The sequence below is a fragment of the Triturus cristatus genome, chromosome 3_1 (genome assembly GCF_964204655.1).
Source record: "Triturus cristatus chromosome 3_1, aTriCri1.1, whole genome shotgun sequence".
Taxonomy (NCBI): Eukaryota; Metazoa; Chordata; class Amphibia; order Caudata; family Salamandridae; genus Triturus; species Triturus cristatus.
This window is the reverse complement of record NC_140583.1, coordinates 1035424354-1035452176: the sequence shown is the minus strand read 5'-3', so window position 1 is coordinate 1035452176 and position 27823 is coordinate 1035424354. Positions and strand designations below refer to the sequence as shown.

Below are 27823 nucleotides of genomic sequence, written 5' to 3'. Positions count from 1 at the left end.
AACACATTAGGGTGGGATCACCTGTTTACACCACTTGAGGTCATGCAGGTTGGGGGCAGGTTATTTGCGGTGGGTTAAGACCCTGTATGGGGCCCCAGCGATAGTCAAAACGGGCCAGTTCACATCCGACACTTTTGACATTTGCAGGAGCACCCGGCAGGGTTGCCCATTGGTGCCTCTACTTTTCGCCCTGGCCATAGAGCCGTTGGCTTGCCGGTTGTGTGCGTGGGCAGACGAATGGGGAATCGGGGCTCACAGGGGAAGTCACGGGATATCGTTGCATGCAGATGATGCACTGATATACCTACAAGATCTGAAGGCTGTGTTGCCGGACGTGATGCTGCTCTTGGATAAGTTTGGGGAGATGTCAGATCTTCGTGTTAACCAGGCAAAGTCCTGTCTCTAACCCCTTGGCATAATCCCTGAACCTGAGCAAGCTGGTCTTCCGGTAGCACACTTTTAATGGCAATGTGACACCTTTAAATAACTGGGAATACACATTTATCATTCTGATGCAGACTCTTGGACGGCAATTTATGCAAGGCTCTAGATTTGGTACATGGGTCACTTTCATTTTGGAAGTCTCTCCCTTTGTCGCCTATGGGCTGTGTGGCCATTTTAAAGATGTTAATATTACCACGATTATTGTGTTACTTTTCGTTCCTCCCTATTATGTCCCCCTTGTGGTTCTTTGCTGACCTTCAATTGCTACTAGTGGAACTGATCTGGGGCGAGGGTAGGCGCAGGGTATCCTCAGACAGGCTGTGTAATGCATTACATGAGGGCAGGCTTGGCATGCCTAACTTTGAACAACAAGCCTCTGCCAGGCAGCAGTGGCCCTGGCAGTGGCTTGTTGAAGTCCCTGGTGGTGAGTAACTGGTGATCTCACGCCTTCTTTCTGGCACACCCTTGTACACATGGCTCTCGAACCCTGGAACGCCCGGGGAGACGCCGCCGCAGATGACGGTGGCCCGGCATTGCTGGCTTGAATACATCCAGGGCCTTGGGGTTCCTCCCCCGTACTCACCCCAAATTCCAATGTGGTACTGGCACTCCCGCTCCATACTATGTGAGCATACAGGAGCAATCATAGACTTATTATGGAGCTGTATGCGACTCTCCTGGGACCATGTCATAAGCCATTCACCAAATCCAGGGACAGCTGGGCTGCAGATCTTCATTTCCCCCTGACTGATGAGCAGTGGGCCCAGGTTTTAAGCATGGTTGAGAATGTCTCGAGAAATGCCTGTTTTCGATTCACCCAATTTAATTTCTTACACTAACTGTATCTTACACCTCATCGCTTGTTGCACATGTTGCCTGCATCTAATCTCAGTTGTTCACGGTGCGGGATAGGAGCTACATGTCATGGGATTTCCCGGAAGTGACCCGGAGCACCTCTGCCCTGGTTGATACTACGCTGCTGGCCTCCCAAGAGTCCTGCCCACTGGATATCTGCCCTTGAGCCAAAGGAGACCAATATCTCCACAGATTTATTGACCTGGCGTTTGTGCTGTACAAATGCCACATTGCTATGATGTGGAAATCACCGGCTGCGCCGAATACGTCTACTTGGCTTCATACCTGGTGCTTTCATATGCTCGACAGGAGTGTGACTGTTGGGTGGGTGGGGGACTGAGAGTGGACTCACATCTTGGGACATCTGCTTGCAAAAGCTGGAGGCAAAGGCAGAGAAGGCAAAAGATTATGCTTGCCCGCCTTAGGCTATGCACACGGTTGACATAAACTTAGAGGTCCAGTGTGTGTTCTGCGAGGCTCATGCTCATTGATCTGCAGAATGGGGGGGGGGGGGGGGTCACTGTTTGATTTTGGTCCTATTCATTGCTTTCATGTTTTTTTCTGCGTCCTATATGCTGACTGATAATTTTTTGCCACGTGCGTTGTCAATAATATTTTTTGTTGGGTAGCATGGTCCGATACGGCCCTCTCGCCTGGGGTGCTCTAATACCGGGTGTATACTGAACACTGCATTGTATGTGGTAATATTCGAGGCGGGGTTCCACACCTGGGGACATGTTTCTACTGTTACTGCGAATGTTAACAAAAACAATATAAATAAATAAAAAAAGAAAGCAGTCACAACTGCAGTTACCTTGCAGGCACTATCGCCATCAGGTGTATGGTGCAGCAGGTGCAGTGGCAAAGGTGCCAAAATCTCCTGGAAACCCACTGTACACAGATTATTACTATATTTTACTAGTAAACAAGCAGCCGCAAGTGCAGTTACCTTGCAGGCAGTAGGCTCATAACTTGAAAGGTGCAGTGGGACCGGCGCCAGCCAAAAAGTCTAGGGAAATGACTGAACGTTGAATATTGCTATATTTTACTACTAGACAAGCAGTCACAAGGGCAATTAACTCGCAGGCAATAGAGTGATACTTTGAATGGTACAGCATGTGCATTGAGAGAGGGGCCAAACATTTCAGGAAACCCACTGAACACCTATTATTGCTATATTTTAATACTAGTCAAGGATTCACAAGTGCAGTTACCTTGCAAGCACTAGGGTCATGATCTAAATTGTGCAGTGGCACACAGGAGCCAAAAGGTCTAGGAACCCCACTGAACACCGATTATTGCTATATTTTACAACTAAAAAAGCAATCAGGAGTGCTTTTTTGGTTCCTTTGTAACCATTGCTCCCAAAGTAACACATAGCCAAAAGCAGTACTGTAATAAAAGCTGTAACCTGTTGGACTTGTTGTTTACCTACAACTTAAGTTACGTTCGGCGCATTTATATGGCACATTTTCAGTTTTTGTATGGTCCTAAAATGCTTCTGAATCTGGACACACTAACATCTTGGCAAGGGCATTCTCCGGTCTATAACATTAGCACTTCAGCATTTGTAAACACTATATAAATACTTATAACTTAGCATATGGCATCCCTTAACAAGCATTGGCAAGCTAGCTTCATTGCAGCATAACTGAAAATGAAGGGGAAAAAACACTATAACGCGGACAACGCTGGCTGTGTTGTACAGCTTTTTTACATTACTTTCAGCCATATAGATAACAAACCAAAGCAAAGCCAATAAATCTCACATAGACAAGACCTATTGACTTTGCCAGTGCTTGGTTCTTCATTAGCAGTGTTGATGACACCCATAGATGTTTGATAGCTCTTTAGGCTATCAACCTCCCCAAAAAGCGAAATAATCACTTTTTCCGGTGGAGATCTATATCCCTGTGTACCCCAAGTTGCACAAATTGGGAATTGCAAAGAATTTCTGCTTCCAGTGTGTACTTTAATTCATGCAGAATCATATGCCAATAGCCTGGGATCTCCAAACAGGCCCACTATGTATAGAAAAATGAGCCCTCGATGTTCGGGTATCACAGACAAGTCGGTATCTGGATTTTCCCCATTTTGTATTGCTTAAACTTGTCCATGTAAGTTCTGTGCAGGTCTTTGAATTGAATTAAACAAAACCTTGCAGTGTGATGGTTGCATCTGGACAGCCTCTCAATCACTGTCTTCCAGATCACTGACATCCCTCTCCCACCTGTTCTGGAGATACTTAAGGTTATCTGTGATGTTGTGTATTATTCTTTTTATATGTGGAGGATACTGCCCCCTTCCCCACTGGTCACTGTAATATATGGCATTAGAATGGAGCATAGTCGGGTATTTCTTTCCAGTCAATGGCCCCTGCATGTGGGGCATGTTTGAGTTTGGTATCGCTATAGCGCTGAGTGTGGGAAATTCTATACTCTTCCTGGAGTCACTGGAAATTCCGATAAAATCCAGTCGGGTGTATCCCTTTAACTAACACACTTCTGTAAGTTTAGTCTCTAGTCCTATAATGTTGTCTCTATTTAGATTTTGCCCTTCATCCCATCTTGGACATTGATTTATCCCATGTTGTAATAAGCCCCTATGCTGGGGTAAAGAGGTTTGCCCTCCCATGCCCTCTATAACTAGTGTACCCAAGTGAGCACTGTGATGGTGTACCTATCCAGTCTAACTGCTGGGCTGTCTGTGGGGGGAGTTATGATTCCAGTCATTAATTAAGCTGCCCCATGTTATAGCAGCAGCCTGATTTCAAAATAAAAACTCCTCCATAATATCAGGTTGTGTAATCGCATTATTTCTTAATTATCAGCATTAGGAGAGCATACCCCTCACTCATGTTTCATGGTGTAGATCCACAGAAGAGTTTTTATTTTGATCTGAACAAAGGAGGCAGAGATTTCTTCTAGTACATCTAAGCCTTGAGGAAGTCCGAGGTGATTGTGCCCCTACGACAAAACGCGTGGTGGCTTCTGAGAAAAAGGCTTTCGGAACCTCATGATGTGTTTTATGCAGCATATCAAAAAATGTTGGCAGGGAGCTCGTTTTGTAAAGTGTGGCACGTCCCAGTGTTGACAGTTTTCTCCAGGAATCAACATCCCTCTTGCAATACTTCAGGATCCTACCTAGTTTGTTCCACATAAAAACTGCACGGTCCTTAGTAATATAGGACCTTGATGTGTGAACTTCTCTTTGGGCCACAGTAGCCGGCCTTCCCAGGTCCCCAGGGAGTGAGTTGGCAATGCCACAGATTTTTGCCAGTTTGTGGATGCATGCATATTAGTCTGGGGATTGAGTGCTCAGGAGCATTCATGTGGAGAAGCAAATCATTGGCCTATAGTGAGGTAAAGTCTTCCTAATCTGCCTCCCATTTATTACCCCGTAGTTGGGCGCCACATCGTACCCAGTTAGCTAAGGGCTCCTCTACAAGAGCATACACTATGGGAGGGAGAGCACAAGGCAACACTGTCTAGTTTCACAACCTAGGCAGAACTCCCTTGAAACTGTGCCATTCACCCTCATTCTTGCTGTTGGGGCTGTATATGACCGATTGACCTGTGCCCGAATTGTGGACCAATCCCCTTTTTATCTCAGCCAAGAGATAGGGCCACTCAGGTGAGTCAATTTCCTTCTCGGCATCATAGAGTGAACATCACTCCCGGCTCCTGAATAGTGTTTGCCCGCTCCATAACCCTTGTTGGAGGGAGGACCACCGGGGAGTCGGGGGGACTGCTCCGGCCACCTTCCTTCCACAAAGTTATAGCCGAGCGCCGCTGAGAAGCCTCCTAGGAGAGGTCCCTCTCCTGAGATCGTACTAGGCCCAGTAACACCACCACACAGGACTCTGTATCAGTTGCTTATCTTGGTTCTTTATCAAAGGTAGCGCATTCAATATTTACAGTGGGATCGAGTGATCCAAAAAGAGTCTCAATGTCTTTAGGGGGATAGGGTAGCGGGTCAGTCTCAGTACCAGCCAGGTACGGGGAGGCTGTGCGCCAGACCTTGCGTGCTGGCCTCAAAGTAGCTCGGACGTGGAGAGCCGCGACGGCGTCTGCAGGGCTCGGGTGGTAGTTCCGCTCGGATCAAGCCGCGACACAGTCAGCAGGGCTCCGGTGGTAGGTCCGCTTCGGTCGAGCCGCGACGAGGTCAGCTGGGCTCTGATGGCAAGTTCAACAAGGTCGGGCCGCGACAGCGTCAGCAGGGCCCCAAAGGTTCGTGAAGGTCGTTAAGCACGGTGGAGCCGCGACGTCGTCAGCAGGGCTCAGGGTGTAGTTTCAGGATGAGTCCCTCTCCGTAGGGTCAGCCGCGATCCGATCAGCAGGGCTCTTGACTCCGGGATACAACTGTTGTCTTGTTGCCGGGTCGCCCCAGATATAGGACTGGAGCCCTTTGATGTCCGGACCCTTACGCCCGGGGGGGGGGGGGCGGAGAGCCCGCGTTGGGAGCGGCCAGACGCCCAGCAGGAGAGGCGCCAGGCCCCAGAGAGCTGTGGGGCGATCGCACCTAGGTCTGGAAGGACGGTTGGGGGTCCCATCGATACTGCCCTCCGCCGGGAGTGGGAAGGGTTCACGTGGTATCCCCCGGGCCAGGGGTTGGCGCCTCGATGTCGGGCCTCGCTGGGACCGAGGCCGGGTGGAGCGGGGTCACGTAGGTGGTCACGTAGAGTGACGTATAATCCAAAATGGAGGAGCCCCGAGGTGCATGGGACCTCGTGCGGCTTAGCGAGGGGGAACAGGACCACGCCACGAGGCCGGCTCCAACAACCCTGTTCAGGCGTCTGAAGTTCTGCCTGGTCTATCTATGGGGCATGGGTTTCTCATTATTTGTAACCAAATATTGTACTAGCTCCAGTCTCCATTATTCAAGCAAAAGTTTGAAAAAAATGGTTGCACCACAACTGAAAGAATATAGATCTTAAATGCCTGCTCCACAACCAATGATCTGATAGAGACATTAGCTGCAGATTCTTTACCTTTGAATTTCCTAGGCGTCAGACTGGATCCGGAGATTTTTCTTCGAGCAATACCCATGCACACCAGTATATGGTGTTGGTCAGCCTCGCTTGATGTCTGCTGCGCAGTCTGCGCTGTTGTTACGTCCACGTCCCATATAAAGGCACAACCTCGGAAAGCTTACGTCCATTTTTTTCCCCCGCGCCAGCCAGCTCAGGTCCGTGAAGAGAGGTACCCTCTATCTTTTTTTGATAGGCTTTTTCACGTTTTGTTGACCCCTTTTTTGGTGTGTAGGTTTTCCACATGTCCAAGAAGACTTCTGAGTTCAAGCCATGCGGCGCCTTCCACCGCACCATGTCAGTGACATACCCACACCTGGTTTGTCTCTGGTGCCTCGATCACTACCACAACATGAAATCATGCTCCGACTGCTCAGAAAGCTTTGAGGGAGCTGTCCCTAAAGCTGCTTGCGGCCCGGCGCTCTACACCACATTTTTCTCCTCGGAAGTCTCGTTCATGGTCCTGGTCGAGAGGAAAGTCCGTCCACCACTCTGGGAGTCGTAAGTCTTCGTCCTCCTACTCAGTCGTTGAGTTGGTCAGGTAAAAAGCACAAAAAATAAGAAGTTGAAGCCTGCTTCATCTTCTCCCTGTCTGTCGATTTACACAATGGAGGAATCTAGGCGTTCTAGACCTTGTTCCTCTGAACCTGAACCTGCACCTGGGTCGGCTCTGCGCTTCCTCACCTACGTGGGAGCTGAAGTGAGCCCCGCCCAGTTCACAAAATGTTATGATGCCATGTGCCTCATATTTGGGCAGCCTAACCCTACCGGCACGCCTTCGGGTCCTGGAGGCTCAGAGGGGGGGTCCATCTGGTTCTGCGTCAGCTGCTCCGATGACCCTCCCCCCATGGATCCGGCAATGGATCCAGACCGATGCCGGTTGTACCATTGCAACCTTCTCCGGTGCCAGCCCCAACTCCAGACTCGTGACACCGCCAACAACCCCGTTCTCATCCCCGATGTCCCAGAGCCAGATCGGTGCCTACCAGTGCTGATACCGGTGCTTGCAGAACGCTTGGGTCCTATGTCAATTTCTCAGCCTTATTCTGAAGGACTTGGCATGAAGGAAGATTGGCAGTAGTCAAAGGACCATTTACAAGACCAGCCTTGCATCACATGGACTGGTACAAGGAAGTGGGTGAGGCCAGCGGACTGGATACCTCTCCAGTTTCTGGCCTGCTTTCTCCTCCCTATCGGGATTACGGAGGAGGGAGGTGGTGCGAAGGGCAGCTGATGTCCTAGACCTTTTGCTCCCTTCAATGGCAGTCAAGACTAATATCTTGTCCGAGGTCCTGCAGCCAGGTGTCTCCTCCTCGGAATCATTGCTGCCCTTCAACAAAGCCTTAACTGATATCCTACTGGGAACCTGGTCCAAGCCCAGAACAGGGGCTCCTGTAAATAGGACAATCGCCCACCACCATTGCCCTGCACTGGGTGACCAAAATTTCCTCACCAGCTCCCCGACCCCGAGAGCTTGGTGGTCCAAGCCTCTACCTCTCATGGCGCATTCCCTTCTGCACCCCCAGACAGGAAATCCAAGAGACTGGACAGTTGGGGTAAGAAATGTTTTTCTCCCCCAGCCTTGCATTGCCGTCAGTGACCACCGCATGCCTATTGGGCCATTACTCCCATTCTGTGGGAAATGGTTGCATAAGTGCTTCCACAGGTCCCGAAGGAGGCCCGGGCCATCCTCTCCCAAGCAGTATCAGACAGGAGAGCTGCTGCAATGTTCGCCATTCAATGTGGTCTCGACACAACCGACTCTCTGAGCAGATCGATTTCATTAGTGGTAGCTGTTTGATGCCAAGCCTGGTTGAGAACTTCTGGCTTTTCAGGGAATGTCCAGGCTTCTCTCATGGCCATTCATGGCCCCCGCCTCCTCGGGGGCATGGCAGATATGGCTCTGGAGCGCTTAAAGGTCTTGCGGGCAACGTCTAAGTCATTGGGCCTCTCAGTGGCCGCACGTCCCCCATCTGCCTTTCATGGCTACAGAAGGGGCTTTCAGCTGCGCTAGCCATACCCCAGTCACAAGACTGTGCAACTTCAGCAACCTCTGCCCGGCCGTGGGCACCGCTTGTTCCAACCCCATGGGTCGAGCGGCCAGAGGTTGGGTCAGATACTCCCCTCACCCCCTGTAGCCTCCGCCTCCAAACCTTCCTAGTCCGGCCCTTCCAGATCATGGGCGGCCAGTTGGTGGAAAGCACAGCCATCACCTCCACCACTGGCAGAACATCACTTTGGACAGGTGGGTTCTCTAGATAGTCCAAAGGTGCTACACCCTCCCCTTCGAGACTACCCCTCACCTTCAGGACTACCCCTTCATCCATGCCTCCAACTTACGACCGGCTGTGGGAGGATCACATGAGACTACTTCAGGAGGAAGTCATAACTCTCTTGGCCAAAGGAGCCATGGAGAGGGTTCCTGTGCCAGGAGTAGGCTGTGGTTGTTATTCCCGCTACTTTCTGGTCCTGAAAAAGGACAAGGGTCTTTACCCTAGCCTAGATCTGCAAGCCCTCTACTACTTCCCCAAAAAGATCAAGATGCTCACTCTGGCCTTATCTGCCCTGGACTCAGGAGAGTGGATGGTAGCATTGGTGTTGCAAGACACCTATTTTCACATCCCCATCCTGCCCACTCATCGGTGCTACCTGATGTTTACGGTAGACCACAAGCACTTTCAGTGCACCGTGCTCCCCTTTTGGCCTTACCAGAGCCCCTCAGGTATTCACCAAGGTGATGGCAGTGGTTGCAGCTTATCTGTGCAGATTGAGGTGACTGTCTTACCCTAGCTCAACGTCTGACTACGGCAAATCTCCTGCATTCCCTGGGGTTCACTATCAACTTGCCAAAGTCACATCTGACTCCCTCTCTGACGCTCCCTTTTATTATATCTGTTCTGGACACAGTGCAGTTTTGGGGCCTATCCTCTCATGTTGCGAGTCCAGAATATTCAGGCTATGGCCTCTATCCTGGATTTCAGTAAGAATTACTCTGAGGCTGTTGGTCCTCATGGCCTCCTGCATCCTGCTAGTGACACACGTCAGAGGGCATATGCGGGCTCTGCACTGGGACTTAAAGTTCCAGTGGGCGCAGCATCAGGGGAATCTCTCCAACATGGTCCAGATCTCGGAGGGAACTGCACAGGACCCGCTGTGGTGGCTGACCAACCGCTACTGGGTTAGCCCCTATCCCTCTCCCTTCCCCGACCAGACCACATAGTAGTGATATGAATCACTCCAGGGATGGGGCGGCCATCTTGCTGGAGCTCCGAGCGATTCGTTTGGCATTGAAAGCCTTTCTCCCTGCAGTCAAGGGAAAGCTGGCTCAAATGTTCACGGACAACACCACCGACGTGTGGTAGTTGTGGTAGGGTGGGGTCGTGGACCCTTTGTCAAGAGGTCCTGCGTCTCTGGAACAGCAGGGCATATCCCTGATGGTTAAACACCTGGCAGGTTCTCTGAACACCAGGGCAGACAAACTCAGCCGTTGATGCCTAGCCAATCACAAATGGCGTCTCCTTCGGCATGTGGCGCAAGTTCTCTTTCAGCAATGGGTAGAGCCTGGGTTAGAACTGTTCGACTCTGCTGAGAACGTGCGATGTCATCAATTTTGCATGCTGGCGTTTCCTAGGCGGCTCTCGCTTGATGATGCTTTTCAACTCTAATGGAGCTCAGTCCTCTTATAATCCTTTTCCTCCATATCACTTCTGCCCGGAGTGCTCAAGAAGATCAGTAGTTACCGGGCCCAAGTCATTCTTGTGGCTCCTCACTGGGCATGTAGAGTCTGGTATTCCGAGCTTCTACAATTGAGCATCGATTCTCAGATCAGGCTGCCCCTTCAGGAAGATCTGTCGCAGCAGCAGAGGAGGGTCCTCCACCTGAACTGGTCAACTCTACGCCTACTTGCGTATAGGTTGAGTGTCGGCAGTTGATAGCATTCAACCTTCCTCCTGAAGTTTGCAACGTAATTTTGGCGGCCAGGTGGTCCTCCACCGAGACAGTGTATGGCTGCCGGTGGAATAAATTTGTAAAATATTGTTCAGAAAGGTCTATTGATCCTATTTCTACCTCCCTCTCTCAAGTTTAGTTTTTTATTTTGACCCTTGCCCAGCAGGGCTTTGCACCGGGCACTCTCAAAGGGTACCTTTCGGCCCAGTCTGCCTTCCTGAGGCATGCCAGACTAACCCTCATTATTTAAATCTCTGATTGTAAATATATTCCTCCAAGGCCTTATACATATGTTCTTACCTTCCCCTTTAATTATGCCTCAGTGGGACCTTAATATGGTTCTTACCTTCCTGGTGTGTGCACCATTTGAACCCCTGCACACTTGCCCCCTCCCGCTGCTTACCATCAAAACAGCCCTTTAAGTGGCAATCTCATCTCCCAGGAGGGTGAGCATATTGCAGGCTTTGTCATCCGGGCCTCCTTACCTTACCACATTTCCTGAAAAATTGGTGCTTTGCACTAGGGCCTCTTTCCTCCTAAAGTGGTAGCACCATGCCATGTGGGGCAATCTGTTGCCTTGCCCACTTTCTACAATCCTCCGCACTCCTCTATAGAACAGGCGCGACTCAACCGTCTGGACCCAAAAAGAGCATTGTCGTTCTCCCTTGAGAGTTCAGGTGGATGACCAACTCTTGGTGGGGGACATGGGCACGAAGAAAGGTCGTGCTGTGCAGAAGAGGACTATCTTGCGATCGGTCATTCTCTGCATCAAAATCTGCTATCCTCTGGATAATCAGCAGCCTCCTGAAGGCTTAAGGGCTCACTCCATCAGAGCTAAGGCTGCTACCACAGCGTTGCAACAAGGCTTTTCAGTCCTTGACATTTGTCAGGCAGCAACGTGGGCGTCTCTGCACACGTTTACCAAGCACTACTGCCTGGACAGTCAAATCTGCATGGGCGGCCATTTTGGCCGCTCTGCCCTGCAGGTTTTCCTAGACTAAACTTCTCTGCAGTTACTTCTCCAGGGATGGCATTGCACGGTTATCTATTCAAAGGGAAGGAATCTGCTGCTAGATGTCTCTATCAGATGGACAAGTTACCTTCGGTATTGCCTTATGTGGTAGAGACATGATCTAGCCGCACATTTCTTACCTACCCACCCATCATCCCTGCACTATGGACAGATTTTCAGGGCCCTAGTTGTTCAGAAACACGAATGTCAGTGCTCTTCATGCCTCCGCGCTTCTTGCGTGGATAGTTGTGAAAAGTAACTTACCTCAGTGCACTATGTGCCTTTCTAGGTGAATTTGTGTTCCATAAATTCTGCTGTTACTTCATTATTTATAGCCTAAGGGCAACTCATCTTGTCAAGACGAAGGGCTGCATCTCTATCTTACAGTCTTCAAGTTGATATGATGCAGCCAATGTGAATCATGTTAGCACTGTATACAGTATCAAATTAAATACAATTTAAATTGTGATTCTCCCATTGTTCTTTTTCAGTATATATGTGCCACACTTTTTAGGTTTTGCTCTAAATGGAAATAACATTGGGTTGAGTGCAAGTACAACTTTAATAAGCCTTTATATCGATTTAGTAACTTCTAAATAACAGTTTGGAGAGGTGAGGTTTGCTCAGTGTATTCCAATGTCAACCATTTGAAGAAGAGGGCTAGTCTATGCAAGCGAGTCGAGATAACAAACTTAGGCTGGAGAAAATATGCGTTTTTTTCATAGGAATTGCGTTAATTATTTCATAAGAGTTCTTGTAGCATTTGATTTCATGAAGTCTCCTGTGGCTTTTTCATTACTACAATCAACGTAGTCTGGACTGCTCTGCTTCCTTTCCGCAATATTTGGAATGATAACTTCAGGATTGAGTCATACAAGCTCAATGAAGAATGTCTGGATTTTATGCGGTTCTGCAAATCTGAAAATCGCTTCTGGCCTTTTTCTGGGGGTGCTTGTTGAATCAAAAAAACACTACTTGTCTACCTTAATCAGAGGTATCGCCTGCTATCATTCAGTGCTTCTAAGACAGTGTTTCTGGACTTTTAAGTCCTCTTCGTTGTCCAGAAGCAATGATTAGAAGATTTTGACAAAATAATGTCGATACTGGCCAACATTAAATGCCTTGGTAGGCACTCCAATCCAATGTAGGTAGTGTGTTCATTTTTGGGAGATGTAGGTTTTTCCTCTGGCAGGAAGACCTATCGTGACAATTAGAGTAGGGCAATTGGTCATGTATACCTTTCTCTGCGATGTGTGCTTCCTGGGCAGCCCGTTGTTATAAGGCATCCATAGTTTCTTGGGCAGGGTTTGGGTCAGCTCTCGTGGTGACTCTGTTATCCTCAGTGGTATTGTAGAGCTTCTACTGGTAGTGCAGGGCTTATGCTGGTACTGCTTGCTTTCATGCTCCCTCCTGTGCAGCGAAGACTGTTTACTACACCCAGATCGCTTTTGTGTAACTTAAGCAGTGCTTCCAAACCCCACATTTGTCAGCCTTCCAGAGCATGAAGACTTGATCTGTCTCATGTCTTAAGCCCATTAGAGGATATACGCAAAGAAAACAACCCCCCTTGTATAGTAACAGATGCACAGCTTTGGAAGCACTGTGGTATTTGACAATGCAATTTGACCGACTCAAAAAAAGGATTTTGACTGTACCACCACTTATTAGCTTTCAGAAGTCAAGTCATGGGCATACCAGTCTTGGTAGTACCGTTATTTGTGTTCTCTGCTAATTATGCAGGAGTAATGTTTACATGCAGTCCTACAGGGCTACATTTGTCATTATCTAATTAAGAAGTTGATTATAAAAATACTGACTTCTGTAGATTGTACTGCTCCCTTGTCAACAATAATTTTTTTTAAATCAAAATGCAAGGGTGTCTTGATCGTTGCTCGCATAAAAATAGAAGTTCATGACTCCATCGGGCTAGCTATAATCTATACTATGTCTAATATTAAATATGCACTGGCAATTATGTATTTTGTTATCCATTTCAGTTTGGCTTAAACAACTGATGGCTTCTTAGCACTCCGGTAAATACGAAGTTCGACTTAATGAGATATGGTAATAGTGCATCCACTACATCCTCACTGAGTAAGAAACAGATCCTTTGAAAAGAATGACCTACTTTTACTTTCTTCTATAGTTTACCATGATATTCGAAGTAGCTCCTTTAAATTAGGTCTGTTCTTTTTTCTTTTTTAAAACTTTCCTATTGGTTGTTTTGTTGAAGATGATTAATAGGTGTTTGCAAAAAGCTGCATGCAAACTTGGCCTGATTTCAATTTGTGTTCCTCGTCTGTGCTTTTAGCAGATGCCTTATTTCATAAATCATATTTTGAAGACATGCTAGCTTACTGTTTCTTTGTATTTTTGTGCTCTATTAACTTTTTATTCCTATGTGTTTTTAGGGCTGCCCATTAACTCCATTACCTCCGGTTAACATAGCAATTCGATTTACTTATGTGCTTCAAGACTGGCAAGGGTATTTCTGGCCCCAACAACCACCAGGTATGAGTCTAACTATGGCATGTTGTGCTTGCTGTTATGCTCCAAAAAGTATACTGCTATTTGCAAGAGTTATTTAACATCGGATAAATGGCAATAGTAATTAATTTTTTCACACCTCTCCTTATGCATTTTACCTGGGCATTGATTTGTCCACAGGCTGCTGCTACTCTAACACAACATGAATACAGTACTGAACATTGCATTCAAATCCCTCTGTTGTATCACCCAACCTCCAGTTCTCCTACATTTCGTACCGCTCTTTCACCTGCACTTTCCTGTCATGCCTTATAAGCTCTTTCTTTTGTCTCCTATGTCTAGCATTCACTCTATCCTCTTGCCTGAAATGCTATCCCACTCTATTTCAGACCCCGGCATTCCAGCTTTATCAAAGTACTCTTGACTCCTAGCCATATCAATTTTGTTTTTCAGCGTATTGTTCGTTTTTTGTGACATATGATTTGATGTACAGCATTCGTTTTGGCAGTATCCCATCCTGCAGCTTTCATGTTCTATTTATGTTATCGTATGTGCCTTTCAGTGCCTCCTCTTCTCCCAACTGATTGGTGGTGCCACATCAGGGAATTGACATCACCAGCACTATAATGCGTTAAAGCTATGCACCCTAGATAACTGATATCTCTGATTAGCAGAAAAGGAAGACAAATACAATACTGTTTGTTAAATGTATGTTTCTTTTTTAAAGTTATTAATGTATGAATGATACTCTACAAAAGAAAGCTGTCTGCATCATAAAGTTTGTGCCCAGATATTAGGACAGATGGCAAGACATGACATGGGAGCCTCTTTGAACCACTCAATATGAACATAAGCATCTTGACACAAACCTAGAGAAAAAGCAACAATACTGTGTACTTTAATGGTGTTTTTTCAGAAGGCAATGTAGAAGAAAGTGTGCTTGCCATTTTCAGAACCTTTAACATTACATACTACACTATACCCACTTTAACACTACCCTCGCCTACCTTTTCTATCCACTCCTTTAATGTCATGGCCTCTTTCTGCCGAATTATTTGTCATTCTTTGTCTGCATTCCCTCTGTTTGTATGTCCTGGCCATGGTGAATGCTCATAAATGTGCCACTTCTTCGTGGATGTATTGTATACTTAAAGCTGTTTTTGTACTATCTTGGCGTGTGATCTTTCTCATAGCAATTTTATACTTGAAAAAACAGGGAGCCTCTTTTCAAATATATCATTAGCTTGAAAATGAATAAAAAAATGCAACAACCTAGATCAACGTTACCTACTTTTTTTATAATGAGAACTACTTCTGATCGATGAAAATCATCCTGAGTTAACAAAAAAATGCCATTTTACTCTTTCCAATTCTGCACTTTGTGGATATTCAGCCACATTGCCCGGCTGCTTTTTTGATTTCTAAGTAACACTGTGGACAGAATCTGGGTCTATAAAGCTGGCTGTAAGTTCCAATCCATTTGGTATTTTCTTTATCTTTTTGCTGTTTTTCTCCTGGAACAAGCCTTCATTTTTAACCCTTGAGAATCCTGTTTGCAGCTACAGACCCACAAAACCTCTAAGTCTCTTGTTTGGGGAATAGTCATCCAGGTTAAAACTGTGCAATGCAAATAAAGACCTGTAGGAGGTCCCTTCAGGACCACCTTGTGTAGAGTCCGTGTAAGGGTGCAGTGATCAGAATGTTAAGTTTTCTCGTTACAGAGAATTAAAAGGAGGTGAATATGGAGGTGTGGCTTAGCAGTTTCACACTTGCACTGCTCTCCCCAAACTCCCCTTGGTACTCAAGGATTCCATGACAGAGCTCATTGGTCTTCTGAAATCCCTGTCTGTGTACTGCAATCGGGAATTAAGACAAAAGTTGTGAGGAGACATAGTCCCTTCAGCAGCCAGTGCTTGAAATGCAAATATAAAGGTGCAGGTAGTCACTACCCAAGAATATCTGTTCACCAAAGAGAAAACTTGGTACTCTCCTAGTATCAAACCCCTGCTGAGAAATGCTGGTATGCTCTCTTTCAAATTCTAAAGTACAGCCTCTCAGTGCATGGCCATTCCTGCCCACTTAAAGCACTGTCAGTAACAGTCAAACTCTTCACTGCTCCACTCCTGTTCTCTTTGCAGCAGGGGCAACGGCTGCGGAGGAGACTGGTGCACCTAGGTACCTGGCGCTCAACTATCTTTCAAAAATCTCATTGAAGGACAGATGACAAACTGGCTCAGGAGCACTGTAGAGAAGCCAACACTCCAAACTGAACAGGAATCTTTGCAAGGACACCATGACTGTCTAAGAAGGGAGTAAGGAGCAAATCATGCTGGATGCCCAGTGTAAAAAATAAATAACTGGCTATATTTCCAGACACAAAAACATTGTCTATACCTAGTGTGTTTGGTAACTCTTAAATAAAGTGGCTCATTGTTACCATTGCCATGCCAAAGGGAAGATATGACATCCAGCATGCAAACCAGTCAGATTATGCGTTATTTGGTGCAATTGTAATGAAACATTTACTGTTTTTACCCTCATCTTTTAAGACCTCATCAATTTTTAATTGGTTAAATAAGGGGATATAAAGTTGCACTATTTTTGACAATTCTATCTAAAGCTAGAAGTGCCTTCAACATTTGTAAAGAAGTCTGTGTATCTATGTCCTGTGAGAACAGCCAGGTGAAATCGGGGCATCATAGATGCACTTGTGTATTATTGTGCTGCCTTGATGCACGTCATTTCCCAGCTCTTTTCTCTTCCATTCATCTCCTGTTGCTCTATCTCTATCTTCTTTTGGTGCCGGGCGTACCTTTCTCCTTGCCTTCTTTACTCTCTCTACAAGCCCCTTTTGCCTTTCTTCCTTCTGTCCTTCTACCCAACCTTTATGACTCCTCCTTAATGCCTCCTCATTCTTTGTCTTTTTCTTCTACCGTCCATTTCAGTCCTTATAAGTCTTTCTTCCTCTCTCCTCACCTTCTCTCTATTTTTCACTTATTCTCCATAGATCATCCTTGTTTCCCTTTCACTACACTCCCTCACATTCTCTCTCCTTTCTTTCCACTTCTCCTCCTCATGCTTCCATTTCTCACATCACTTTTGTATCCCTTCCTGCTCTCATCTCTTTATCTTTCTCCTTTTAACTCGCATGTTAAATTCTCAATTCCTAGGCATTTCTTTCCCCATTTCTTATTCCTCTTTATTTTGTCTGCTCTCTCACATCCATTCTCTGAATTCTTACTCTTGCCCCACCTTTTTCCACCTGAGGGTTTCAATTCTACTGCTCCTGGTCCTAAGAATAAGTCACATAAGCTTAATATCAGTCCATTCCTTCCATTGTTTGGGTGTGTTCTTGGCTACTCAGTAGGCCAAATTATGTCTTTCAGTGGAGACTTAATTTTGTCAATCTAAAGTGTCACAGTCTTCTAAGGACGTTACATCTGATAGCCCATCATATCTCCTCTCTGCTGGGATCATTGTTATTGTACGTATTCTTGGTCCCTAGTGCATGGCTTTGACTGTATCCATTATGACAGTGACCGTAGGATCAGTGGTTCCCAATTCAATTCTAATACTTTATTTCGGTCAAAAATATGAAAGTTCATTGCAAAACCTTGTTAGTAAAATCGCAAGCATATACAGCGTTCTATCCAAGTTGTCAAGTGCCCAGCACAAATAAAGACCAGATTCATAGGACATATTCACTATAGCAAGGACAGTCAGAAGCCACATATACATATGAGCATAATGTCCAAAGGACAATAATCATGGCTATAAAAGACTAAGTCAGTAATTTACTGATGAGCAGACCCTGTTAACACAATGCAGTGGTCATAAACGTGTTTTAAAGTGTCTTGTGCAGTAGCCTGAAAATTATGCTGTGAGCCTGTGTAACCATGAAGGTACACACATAAATAAATGTAAACTTTAAATATTCCTTCACTTTTCAGCAATAAAGTACACTGATCCAATCAACCTATTAAAACCCAACTGGGTGTACCGATTTTAAGAGGTAGGTAGCAGCAACAATAATAAAACAGAGGAGAAGCAATACCGTACCCGGTGCTCCAATATAATGAGGCAAAACAGCATTTATTCTAATCTCCCGCTACAGGATCAGCTAGCTAGATAGTTACAAGGAGCTTGTTTGATCTAAATTCTCCATATCCACATTAGGAATCTAGAGACCTTAAATACAATGTGCTCCTTGGTGTCGCACTAGATTATCCTGGCAGCTTCCCAGTAGTGTACCGTACCCATTAGCTTGCTCACCAGTATAATCCATCTATTTGAGGCAGTGTATACTTTTGGCAAAAAAAGAAGAATTGTACTCTGACTCTTCCAGCTACAGGCAAATGGGACAGGGAGAAAGCACTGAACCACTTTTTTCCCATTTACAAGTGAAAGAGTTTAGCGGTAAGGTACATTTTGACAAGCGCACAAGCTTTCATTTGCCTGAGCAATGGGATACAAACTCCTTTATCAATAGTAACTATCTCTACCAGCACTTTTCTATAAGGCCTCAGTTCTGGTGTTGTCTCGAGGCGCACCCAATATGTCAAGCGTTTTAGTAAAATCACCTGATCAAATCTCTTTAATGATAGATAAAAATTGTAGAGGTAGAAGAAGAGTGCTTGCAGGCAAACAAAGAGTGCCCTGATTAATTGAATTTCCATACAGGTGAGCGTGGACACATCAGCTCAACCCCAAAGTTCACCCTGACATGACTGTAGCCCTATTTACTTCAAGGGCCAGTGTTACTACTCCCCTAGAGTTGGCCTTGTGTTTCCTTCCTATGGCCAACGCCCTTTGGATCAGGGTAGTTCTACTTTTCCCCTTGTTGTGCAGCCTAGGGCATGTTATCAGCCAGCATTACCCTTAAATAGGTGAAATATTTTACTTGCTCCTTAGACGCCCCCTGTATGCTCAACCTGCCTATGAAGGAACAATGGTGATTTAATGACCTAATTTTCAACTTTGCAGAATTTGTCTCCAGACCCCTTTCGATGCAGAACAGTGCAAAACAATCCAATAATGACTGTAGGCCATCCAGAGTTTGAGGTAATAATAGCGTGTTATCTTCAAACATGAGGTGTTAGTGCCCGCAGATTTGGGTAAGTAATGCTTGCAATGCGCCAACCTGTCTACCGCTGTATTAATATATAGGCTACAGTGCATGGGGGCTAGTACCCAGCCTAGCCTAACACAATTTTGGGTGTACGGTCCCCTCCTGTGTTCCACCTAACCTGGGCATAGGTTTCAGTATGTACATTTTTCAGAATCTTTAGGAGGTCTCCTGGAATATCATTTGACTCCCAACACCCTCCAAAAGTTTTCCCTTGGAACCAGGTCAAAGGCCGCCCTTGGGTCTATGAAAGCAATGTAGAGGTGGTACCGCCTCAGGGCGACGTACTTCCGACAGATTGTCCTGTAGCGGAACACCTGGTCAATGGTACTGACCTTAGCCCTAAACCCTGATTGGCTATTTACTAGGATATGTTGATCTGCTATCAGTGGTTCCCAATGATGAGGCGGTGGGGTGACACACTGAGTCTCCCAAAAGCTGCGATTTAATCTCTCCCTTGGTGGTGGCAACCAGGCAATCTTCTAAAAAAGGTATCCCATTTCTTTAGGACAGGCCTTCACAGAATACATTTAAAGATGCCTTCCCTCTAGAATGGGGGAGCGCACATGGGTCATGTGCAGATTGAAGGCATGGTAAGTGAAGGAAAGTCTTATATCAATCTTGTGGTGCAGTGGGCATTCCACCTGGCCATCAGTGATGGTTCACATACCTTCTACACTTCTGTGTTTAAATAAGAGGCTGACATGCAGAGTGGACCTTCCTGTTCAAGTTTGGAGGTGAGATCCTGTATCCTAGCCTTCCATCTTTCAACTGGGCATCCTCGCTCCTGAACTTCTGATATATTGACATTTATATCTTCTGCAAGAATTGATATCTTGAAAGAGGCTAGGCGTCCATATACAAGGACTTCCTATGCTTTCATTCGGAAGAGATTCTGCATCAAGTTAATAATCCAACCAGATGCCACGAGGAGGCGGTACTCCCTTATATTTTGTGTTTAGCCAAGACCGGGTTCAGTCCTCCTTAAATGAGCTACATCTTGTAGCTGTTATGGTTTTAGTAAAAGTCCTTCACAAACCTCTTGTTTCAGAGTCCTTCTGATAAAGGATTTCCTAGATTTGATTTAAAATGTTTTTCTCCCAGTAAAGAGTCTTTCTGATGGATATATATGCCAGTGGTTTCCTCACCTTGTGAATATCCCCTGCGCCAGCATTCCACGGAACTTTTTTCCCCAGCTCTCTACGCCGACGTGGACGTCATAATACATCGGCTCCGCTCGCGACTCCGTATGACGTCACCGGAGCCATAAGAGAGCCACGTTGGCGTGATGACGTCAGTTCCCTTTTTTACGCGCCGTCGACCCGCAACTGTTTTCCAGCACTCTCCTGCTACTTTGTAGTCTTGTAGTGGGTTACAGTTTCTGGATAAGCTTTGTCTTCGACAAGAAAGTCAGGTTTTAAACCTTGTAGGGAATGTGGGGGCCACATGTCCATGACTGACCCCCACGAGGATTCTTTGTGGTGTCTTTCTTCAGATCATGATGTGGATGACTGCTCCTGCTGCAGAAAGATGAACCCCAATGCCCTGAAGGTGAGGGAGGCGAAACTCTTCATGGCCAAGGAGAAGAGGGAAAGAAGAGGTAGGCAAAAGGAGAAGTCGAGGCCGAAGTCGCCGACTTCACACTCTTCGAAGTCGAAGAAACATAATAAGAAGAGGAAGCATAGCTCTCGGCGCCGATCGTCGATGAGTAAGACTTAGAGGTCGCCGTTGCCTCGGCATCGAAGCAAGGAAGTTGTATCTCCATCTCCTTCCCCTTCTCGTATGTCTCCAGAGAAGTCACCTTCACCGCAGCGGACTCCGGCGCGGTCCCCAGCACAGTCACCGGAGCCAGTGGAGTCTCCAGCTTCCGATGCCGATCTGGATCGGGAGGAAGAGCCTTCTCCAGTGCCAGCTGAACCTGCGGCGCCAGTAGAGGACACTTCGGCTCCGGTTCCTGGTACTCCTCGACTGGATCCAGGGTCAAACCCATACCCGCAGTTCCCGACTCCGGTTGCAGATTCAACGCATTTCCTCAATGCGATGTATGGGATTTTTCAAAGGGCTGCCTTCCCATCCGGCGCACCATTTGGTCCCGTGGGTCCTATGGCATAGACTTTGGGAGTGCCGCAGCATTATGCTCAAGCTCCTATTATGCCCTTCTTGCCGATGGCTCCTTCATAGCAGTTCCTGGCGCAGTCTGGATATCCATCCCGGCTTCGTCTGGATCGTTTGCCTTCTTCGGAGCCTCCCTCGATGCCGTTGCCGACTCTATCTGCTCCATGCCCGGCGCCGCCTACTCCTCCGGCGCCAACGACTCGACGTTAGGTTCCGCCGACTCAGCGTACGGCGCCGCCGACGCTGGGTCCTCGGATCCGTTCTCGAAGAGAGGCCCAGAGGGTTTTGGAAGAGGAGCGTTATAGGGAGGAAGTGGAGGCAGGTGAGATTGATGGATCTTCTGATGAGTTTGAAGGCATTCAGGATGCTAGTGGTCTTGATACTACTCCGGAATGGAAGCATTCTTCTGCTAGGTCTTCACCACCACAAGAGTTGGCCCCTTATCATTCGGTCATCAAAGAGGCTGCAGAGTTGCTGGACTTACAGTTACCTTCTGCGGAATATAGACCGAACCTTTTGACTGAAGTTCTGCATTCTCTATCGTCAATTGTAGAGCCCTTGTTACGTTTTAATGAGGTTTTATTAGAGCCAGTGATGGACGTTTGGCGCAAGCCTCTTTCTTCGCCTGCAGTATCCAGACAAGTGGCAAGGAAATGCAGGGTGGCTCCGGGGGATCTGAGCTTCATTTCTTCTCACCCTTCTCCAGAGAGCCTTGTGGTGCAAGCTTCATGCTCGAAGCAATCGTCAGGCACCTTCCCTCAAACACCAGCGGATAGGGATTCTAAGAAGACTGATCAAACAGCCAAAAAGGTCTTTTCGTCTGGAAGCCTGGCTCTTAAATCGACCAATGCCACTTGTTTATTGGGGCGCTATGTTCATGCACTGATGGACTCTATGAAGTTTTTAGCCCCTAAGCTGCCGGAAGAAGAGAGAGCCTCTTTTATGGAGGTTGTTACGGACACTCAAGCTGCTGCAAGGCAGGTTATTCAGTCGTGTCTAGACACGGCTGATTCTGTGGCTAGAATTATGGGGTCTTCGATAGCCACTAGGAGGCAAGCTTGGCTTCGTTCTTCTGGCTTCTCTGCGGATGTTCAGGCCACGTTAATTGACTTGCCTTTTGATGGAGAGAAACTGTTTGGAGAGAAGGCCTATTCCGCCTTGCAAAGGTTTAAAGATAGCAGGGTTACTACGAAGTCTTTGGGTTTACAGACTCCTGCTAAGGGATTTGGCTTCAGAAAATTTAGAGGATTTGGGAGGTCCTCATTTCGTACCTTCCGGCAACCTCAGCAGCAGCAGCAGAATCCCCTCTATAGGTCCTATAGAGGGAGACAAAGGGGCCGAAGAGGTTCTGGCCGCAACCCATCCTCATCTTCTGCCTCCTCTGCTCCCAATGAAGCTTCAGGGAAGCAGCCCTAGATCCCCCATCCTAGATCATGTGAGACCTGTGGGGGGTCGGGTGTCCCACTTTCTGCGAGGTTGGAAATCAGTCACGACGGACCTTTGGGATTTGAACCTTGTGGAGAATGGGTACGCCCTTCCCTTTCGGTATTTTCCTCCCCCTTACCCCCCTTGCCAAGGTTTTTGCTCAGAAGACCATCTGCTTCTTCTGCAGAAAGAGGTTCTTGCATTGCTACAGAAAGGTGCGATAGAGGTGGTTCCAGAGCAAGAAAGGGGTCAGGGATGCTACTCCCGGTATTTCCTGATTCCCAAAAAGGACGGCAGATTGCGTCCAATCCTGGACCTCAGAGTCTTGAATTTGTACCTGAAACAGGAGAAATTCAAGATGCTGACCCTTGCACAGGTTCTTCAAGCGTTGCAGCAAGGAGACTGGATGGTGTCGATCGACTTGCAGGATGCGTATTTTCACATCCCAATCCTGAAGTCGCACAGGAAGTATCTCCGTTTTACGGTTGGGTTGCAACACTACCAGTTTGCGGTCCTTCCGTTTGGTCTTATACCGCACCTCGAGTCTTCACGAAGGTGATGGCAGTGGTGGCTGCTCATCTCAGGAGGTCGGGGATTCTGGTGTTTACCTACCTGGACGACTGGCTTCTGAAAGCAGAGTCCCCAGAGATGGTGCAACATCATCTGCAGGTAACATCTCGGCTGTTATTCGACTTGGGTTTTTCGATCAATGTGCCCAAATCTCACCTGGTGTCCTCTCAACGCAACCTGTTTATAGGGGCGGTACTGGACACTACTGTGTGTCGAGCATTTCCTCCTCCTCAAAGAATTCTCGACATTCAGGAAATGGTCCCTTTATTCCACAATGGAGCGGTTGTTCCAGTTCTGAAGGTCCTTCGCCTGCTCGGTCTGTTCGCCTCCTGAATTCTGTTGGTCAACCATGCACGCTGGCACATGAGGGCGCTCCAGTGGTGCCTCCGCAGGCAGTGGTATCAGCACAGTGGAGATCTCAGGGAGTCGATCAGGATCTCCAGAGAAGCTGCAGCGGATCTGTCTTGGTGGAGCGTGGAGGGCAATCTGTCTCAAGGAAAGCTCTTCCATCTACCTCCATCGGTGGCCGCAGTGATAGCGGATGCCTCCACCCTGGGGTGGGGTGCTCATCTGGGGGATCTGGAGATCAAGGGTCTTTGGTCTCCGGAGGAAAGGTTGCTTCACATCAACCTTCTGGAATTACGGGTGGTACGTTTGGCGCTCAAGGCCTTCCTCCCTTCCCGGTCAGTCGGTTCAAGTCCTGACGGACAACACTACCGCGATGTGGTATGTCAACAAGCAAGGAGGAGTAGGGTCGTATCGTCTCTGCAGGGAAGCGTTACGGCTCTGGTCCTGGGTTCAGGATCATCGGATTTGCTTGATGGCGAATCATCTGGCCGGGGTGCTGAACGTATGTGCGGACAGTCTCAGTAGGCAGTTCTCCGTCTACCACGAGTGGAGGCTTCATCCGGAGGTGGTTCGTCACGTCTTTCGGACGTGGGGGTCTCCTCGGATAGACCTATTTGCCACCCGCGAGAATGCGCATTGCCTATCATTCTGCAGTCTCCAGTTTCCAATGCAGGGGGCGTTGGGGGATGCGTTTCAGTTGAGTTGGAGCTCACAACTCCTTTACGCGTTTCCTCCCATACCCTTGATTCCTCTGGTTCTGAGGAAAATTTGCTTAGACGCTGAGATGAGGAGGAAGGGCCAATTTGCGCGCTCTGTCTTGCAAGACTTTTTGGTATAGGAAGGTGGGGACACTCCTCCGGGAGTGGGACTGCTGTCCACGTCGGCGTAGAGAGCTGGGGAAAAAAGTTCAGTGGAATGCTGGCGCAGGAGATATTCACAAGGTGAGGAATCCACAGGCAGATACTGTATCCACCAGAAAAAGCGTTATCGAAGGTAAGTAACTTGTTCGTTAGACTTTGAATTCTTGGTTGGCTGAGGTATGCACCCAGGTCAAGCAGGAATCACCACTCTAGCCAGAGTAAGCTAAGTATACACAAAAAGATAGCCTGTGCTCACCCTCTGGTAGCTTGGGACAGAGCAGTCAGGCTTATCTAAAGAGGCAATGTTTAAGTATCTGTGCACAGTAACACAATGAATACACCACAAAAAGACTCCACACAGGTGTAGAAAAATAGGTTACCTTATGATCAAAACGACAAAAATCCAATGTATAGAATTGAGAGATTGAATTTCAAAAGTATAAGTGAAAAATAGCACTCAAAAGTAAATAGCGCTTTAGGGGTTACTTGAGGTCGTGCTGGAATAGGGTAAAGTGAAAGTTCCTGCCAATCGCAATGATGCGCAGGCCAGCTCCAGGACCCACGCAGGCCTCTGTGAACAAAGTACCTTTCCTGATCGTAACAGCAAGATGCGTTGATGCAGGTCCCGCGTGTCGAGGATGCGACGATTTTCACAGTGCACTTAGGGCGATGTGTTGGTTCCGTAGATGGGTGCCGGACTCGAGAGGCGCCAAGTGATGCACCTGGTTTTTTCCACGCTGTTGAGGGGATGCGTCAGTCTCTCCCAACTGAAGCGGCGGCGAACTCTGTCTGATGCATCGATCTCTGGAGGCAAAGCGCTGGTTCTGATGTGATGCTCCGTGTTTACTTCTGCAGCAGAGTTGATGCACTGGTTCTGCTACATGCAGATAGGAGATGCAATTGAAGTCTGTGTTGCAAGTATCAGGGCCACTTCCAGTGAGCCAGGCAAAGGAGCTGCGGTAGAGACTTTGATATCGCTCAGTCTCAAGCAACAGGAGGCAAGCCAACAAGCCCTTGGAGCAGACTTGGAGGGTAGGCAGAGTCCAGCTCTCCTACAGCAAAGTCATAGAACAGCAGGGCAACAAGCAGAAAAACGGCCATTCCAGATTAGCCGCCCAGTTGTCATTTATGCAGCACAGCTATTCTTCTGGCAGGGCTTCAGTTACGAGTCCAGTATTGTATGATTTTAGTGGTCAGAGACCCAGTGCTTATACCGAATCAGCTATTCCTTTATGATCAGGAAATACCACTTAAAAGTGGATGGGGAAATTCCCAATGCTAACCCATGTGAGAAGTGGGTCTCACAGTAGTGAAAAACGAATTTAGTCATCACCTGGAAATGCAAAACATAAAAGTACATACCTCTTATTTACATTGCACCCTACCCTTAGGGCTACATAAGGCCTACCTTAGGGGTGAGTTACATGTAGTGAAAGGGTAGTTTAAGGCTTGACAAGTAGTTTTAAGTGGCAAGTCGAAGTAGCAGTAAACTGCGCCCACAGGCACCGCAAGGACTATATATATGAAGATCCCCCCCCAAAGAAGGAATGAATACTGACCTGTAATCCTAGCTCTCCTCCAGGGGGATTTTTAAAATAGTCTTGCGCAAAGCAACCCTCTCCCCCCCCCCCCCAGCAGTCGCACCTGGGTAGTTATAGTTCGGATAGTTAGGACCATGTTTCCATAGGAAATGCATTTTTTTGTTTCTAATAACATTGGTGCCATTTGACGAATCTCCACTAAACTTGCAAAAAAAGTGCTTCTTTTTGGCTAGTTTGCACATGGGAAGTTTTGGGGTGATCCGTCAAGCGGGGCCTGAGAAATAGGCAAATTTGGCAGAAAGCTAGATCTTGGTCCAGAAAGAGTGCTCTTTGTGATTTGGTGTAAATCTGTTCAGTAGTTTTTGAGCAATTAATGCTCAAAAGCTCTGTATATTTCATGCCGCAGAGCCAAGAGATCTCCTACTGAGATCTGATTGGCTGCCACCACATCGACCAGCAAGTGGTTGCTGCCATCTTAGGACTCAGGATGCAGTCCAGAGTCATAATAAAATGCAAAAGAAAGACATAGGGCACAGAATAGGGATGCCCTGATCCCCTAGACCGGGTGGTGGGGTCCCAACGTGTTTTTTTTTTTTTTAACTTTGCTGTGGATTCACAGAGGATTTGCAAATCCGGGGAAAACATTAAATATTTTTTTTTAAAAGTGCATGCTTCATGCTTTTTTTCAACAAAAACCCCTTTGGATGGGCCAAGGCCCAGGGGGTGATGTTTTTATTTGTTTTGGGGAGGAGGTCCCAAATAGTCCCTGGGGATTCCATCCCCTGGGTTGAATTGCATTGAAAAGGGGAGGGGTCCGCGCTGCCCACTTCCCCAAGTCTAAAAAGGCCACAGGGACCCCAACCCCTGGGGCAGAGAAAATAAATAAAGGAAGGGGGTGCACGATTCCCCTCCTGGAGCCTAATCAAGCCCCAGGGACCCCATACCTCAGGTCTGAAATTAAAATAACAGGGGAGTGAGCCTGCATGGCCCTCTCCTCCCGAGCTTAAAACGGCACCAGGGACCCTATCCTCCGGGCCCTGATAGTAATTAAAAGGGAATTGGGGCATGCGCCACCGCTCCCCCTTCTTGAGCTTTTAAAGCCGTTGGGATCCCATCCCCCTCCCCGTGCGCCTGCTCTGCTACTGCGTCCCGGGGAGCCCCCCCCCCCCCCCCCAAGACACAGTAGTTTTCCGGCCACTAAAGCGCGGGTAGGGAAACATATGTTTGCTCTTTTTTAAATCTCCCTCCAGATGGAAGCAAACATGCAAGTCTGCTATGCAAGAATAGATAGCTACTCCGTGCACGCCAGAGCAGTGCCGGCTCCCATACCATGCGGGCAGACGGTTGTGGCTGCGGAGGCCTTGGAGCTCCCCCTCAGCCCCCATTGTATTGTTTGTGGTGCCTCAGGTGGGCACTGGGGCACCCACCCGTTCCCTAGAGAAGAAGGCCATAGGGCCCCCACCCCTTCATGAGCCTTCTTTTAAATGAGATTCAGCCTGCGGGGTGGGGTTGCCAGGGACTAGGAAGGCTCGGGGAAGGGAGTCCAGCCCAATTTGAATGGGATTCAAGGCCTATTAAGACTTGGGGAGGGGGGCTGCATGCCACGTGGCCGTCCCTCCTCATACAGAATGTTTGGCCATGGAGGTGGGCTTCCCGGGGCCTCTGATGGCTAGGGGAGGGGGGCTGCATGTCCCCCTCACCATAAACAATGTTTGGCCCCAGGGGTGGGCTTGTCAAGGCTTCTGATGGCTCGGGGAGGGGGCTGCGTGCCCCCTCCCTAAAAACATTGTTTTTGGCCCCAGAATGGGATCTCTGGAGGCTTGGGGAGGTGGGTCTACGCAATCCCCCTCCCCATTATGAATACAGCTATACAGAATACAGGTGGGCTCCTCGGGGCTTATAGTTTATGAATGTGGCCCGGCTGCCATAACCCCCCCCCCCCCCCCCCCCCCAACCCTGCAAGAGTCTCATGTGATCGTGGCCTGTTTTGCTGTTTTTTCTTCTTTCTCTGGCCAGTTACCTTTAGGTCCCACCATGGTGCATGGTGGGGTCTCTACCCTGCCG

At 47.7% G+C, this 27823-nt stretch overlaps 1 protein-coding gene across 6 annotated transcripts in view; it reads left to right on the top strand.

Moving 5' to 3' along the window:
* RAB3GAP1 (RAB3 GTPase activating protein catalytic subunit 1) overlaps nt 1-27823 on the top strand; it is a 673051-nt gene that overhangs the window by 271928 nt on the left and 373300 nt on the right. For all 6 annotated transcript variants that reach the window (XM_085645769.1, XM_085645771.1, XM_085645770.1 and 3 more), the window contains one exon: nt 13700-13799. In XM_085645769.1, the coding sequence (XP_085501895.1) occupies nt 13700-13799 (100 nt within the window). The remainder of the gene's footprint in view (nt 1-13699; nt 13800-27823) is intronic.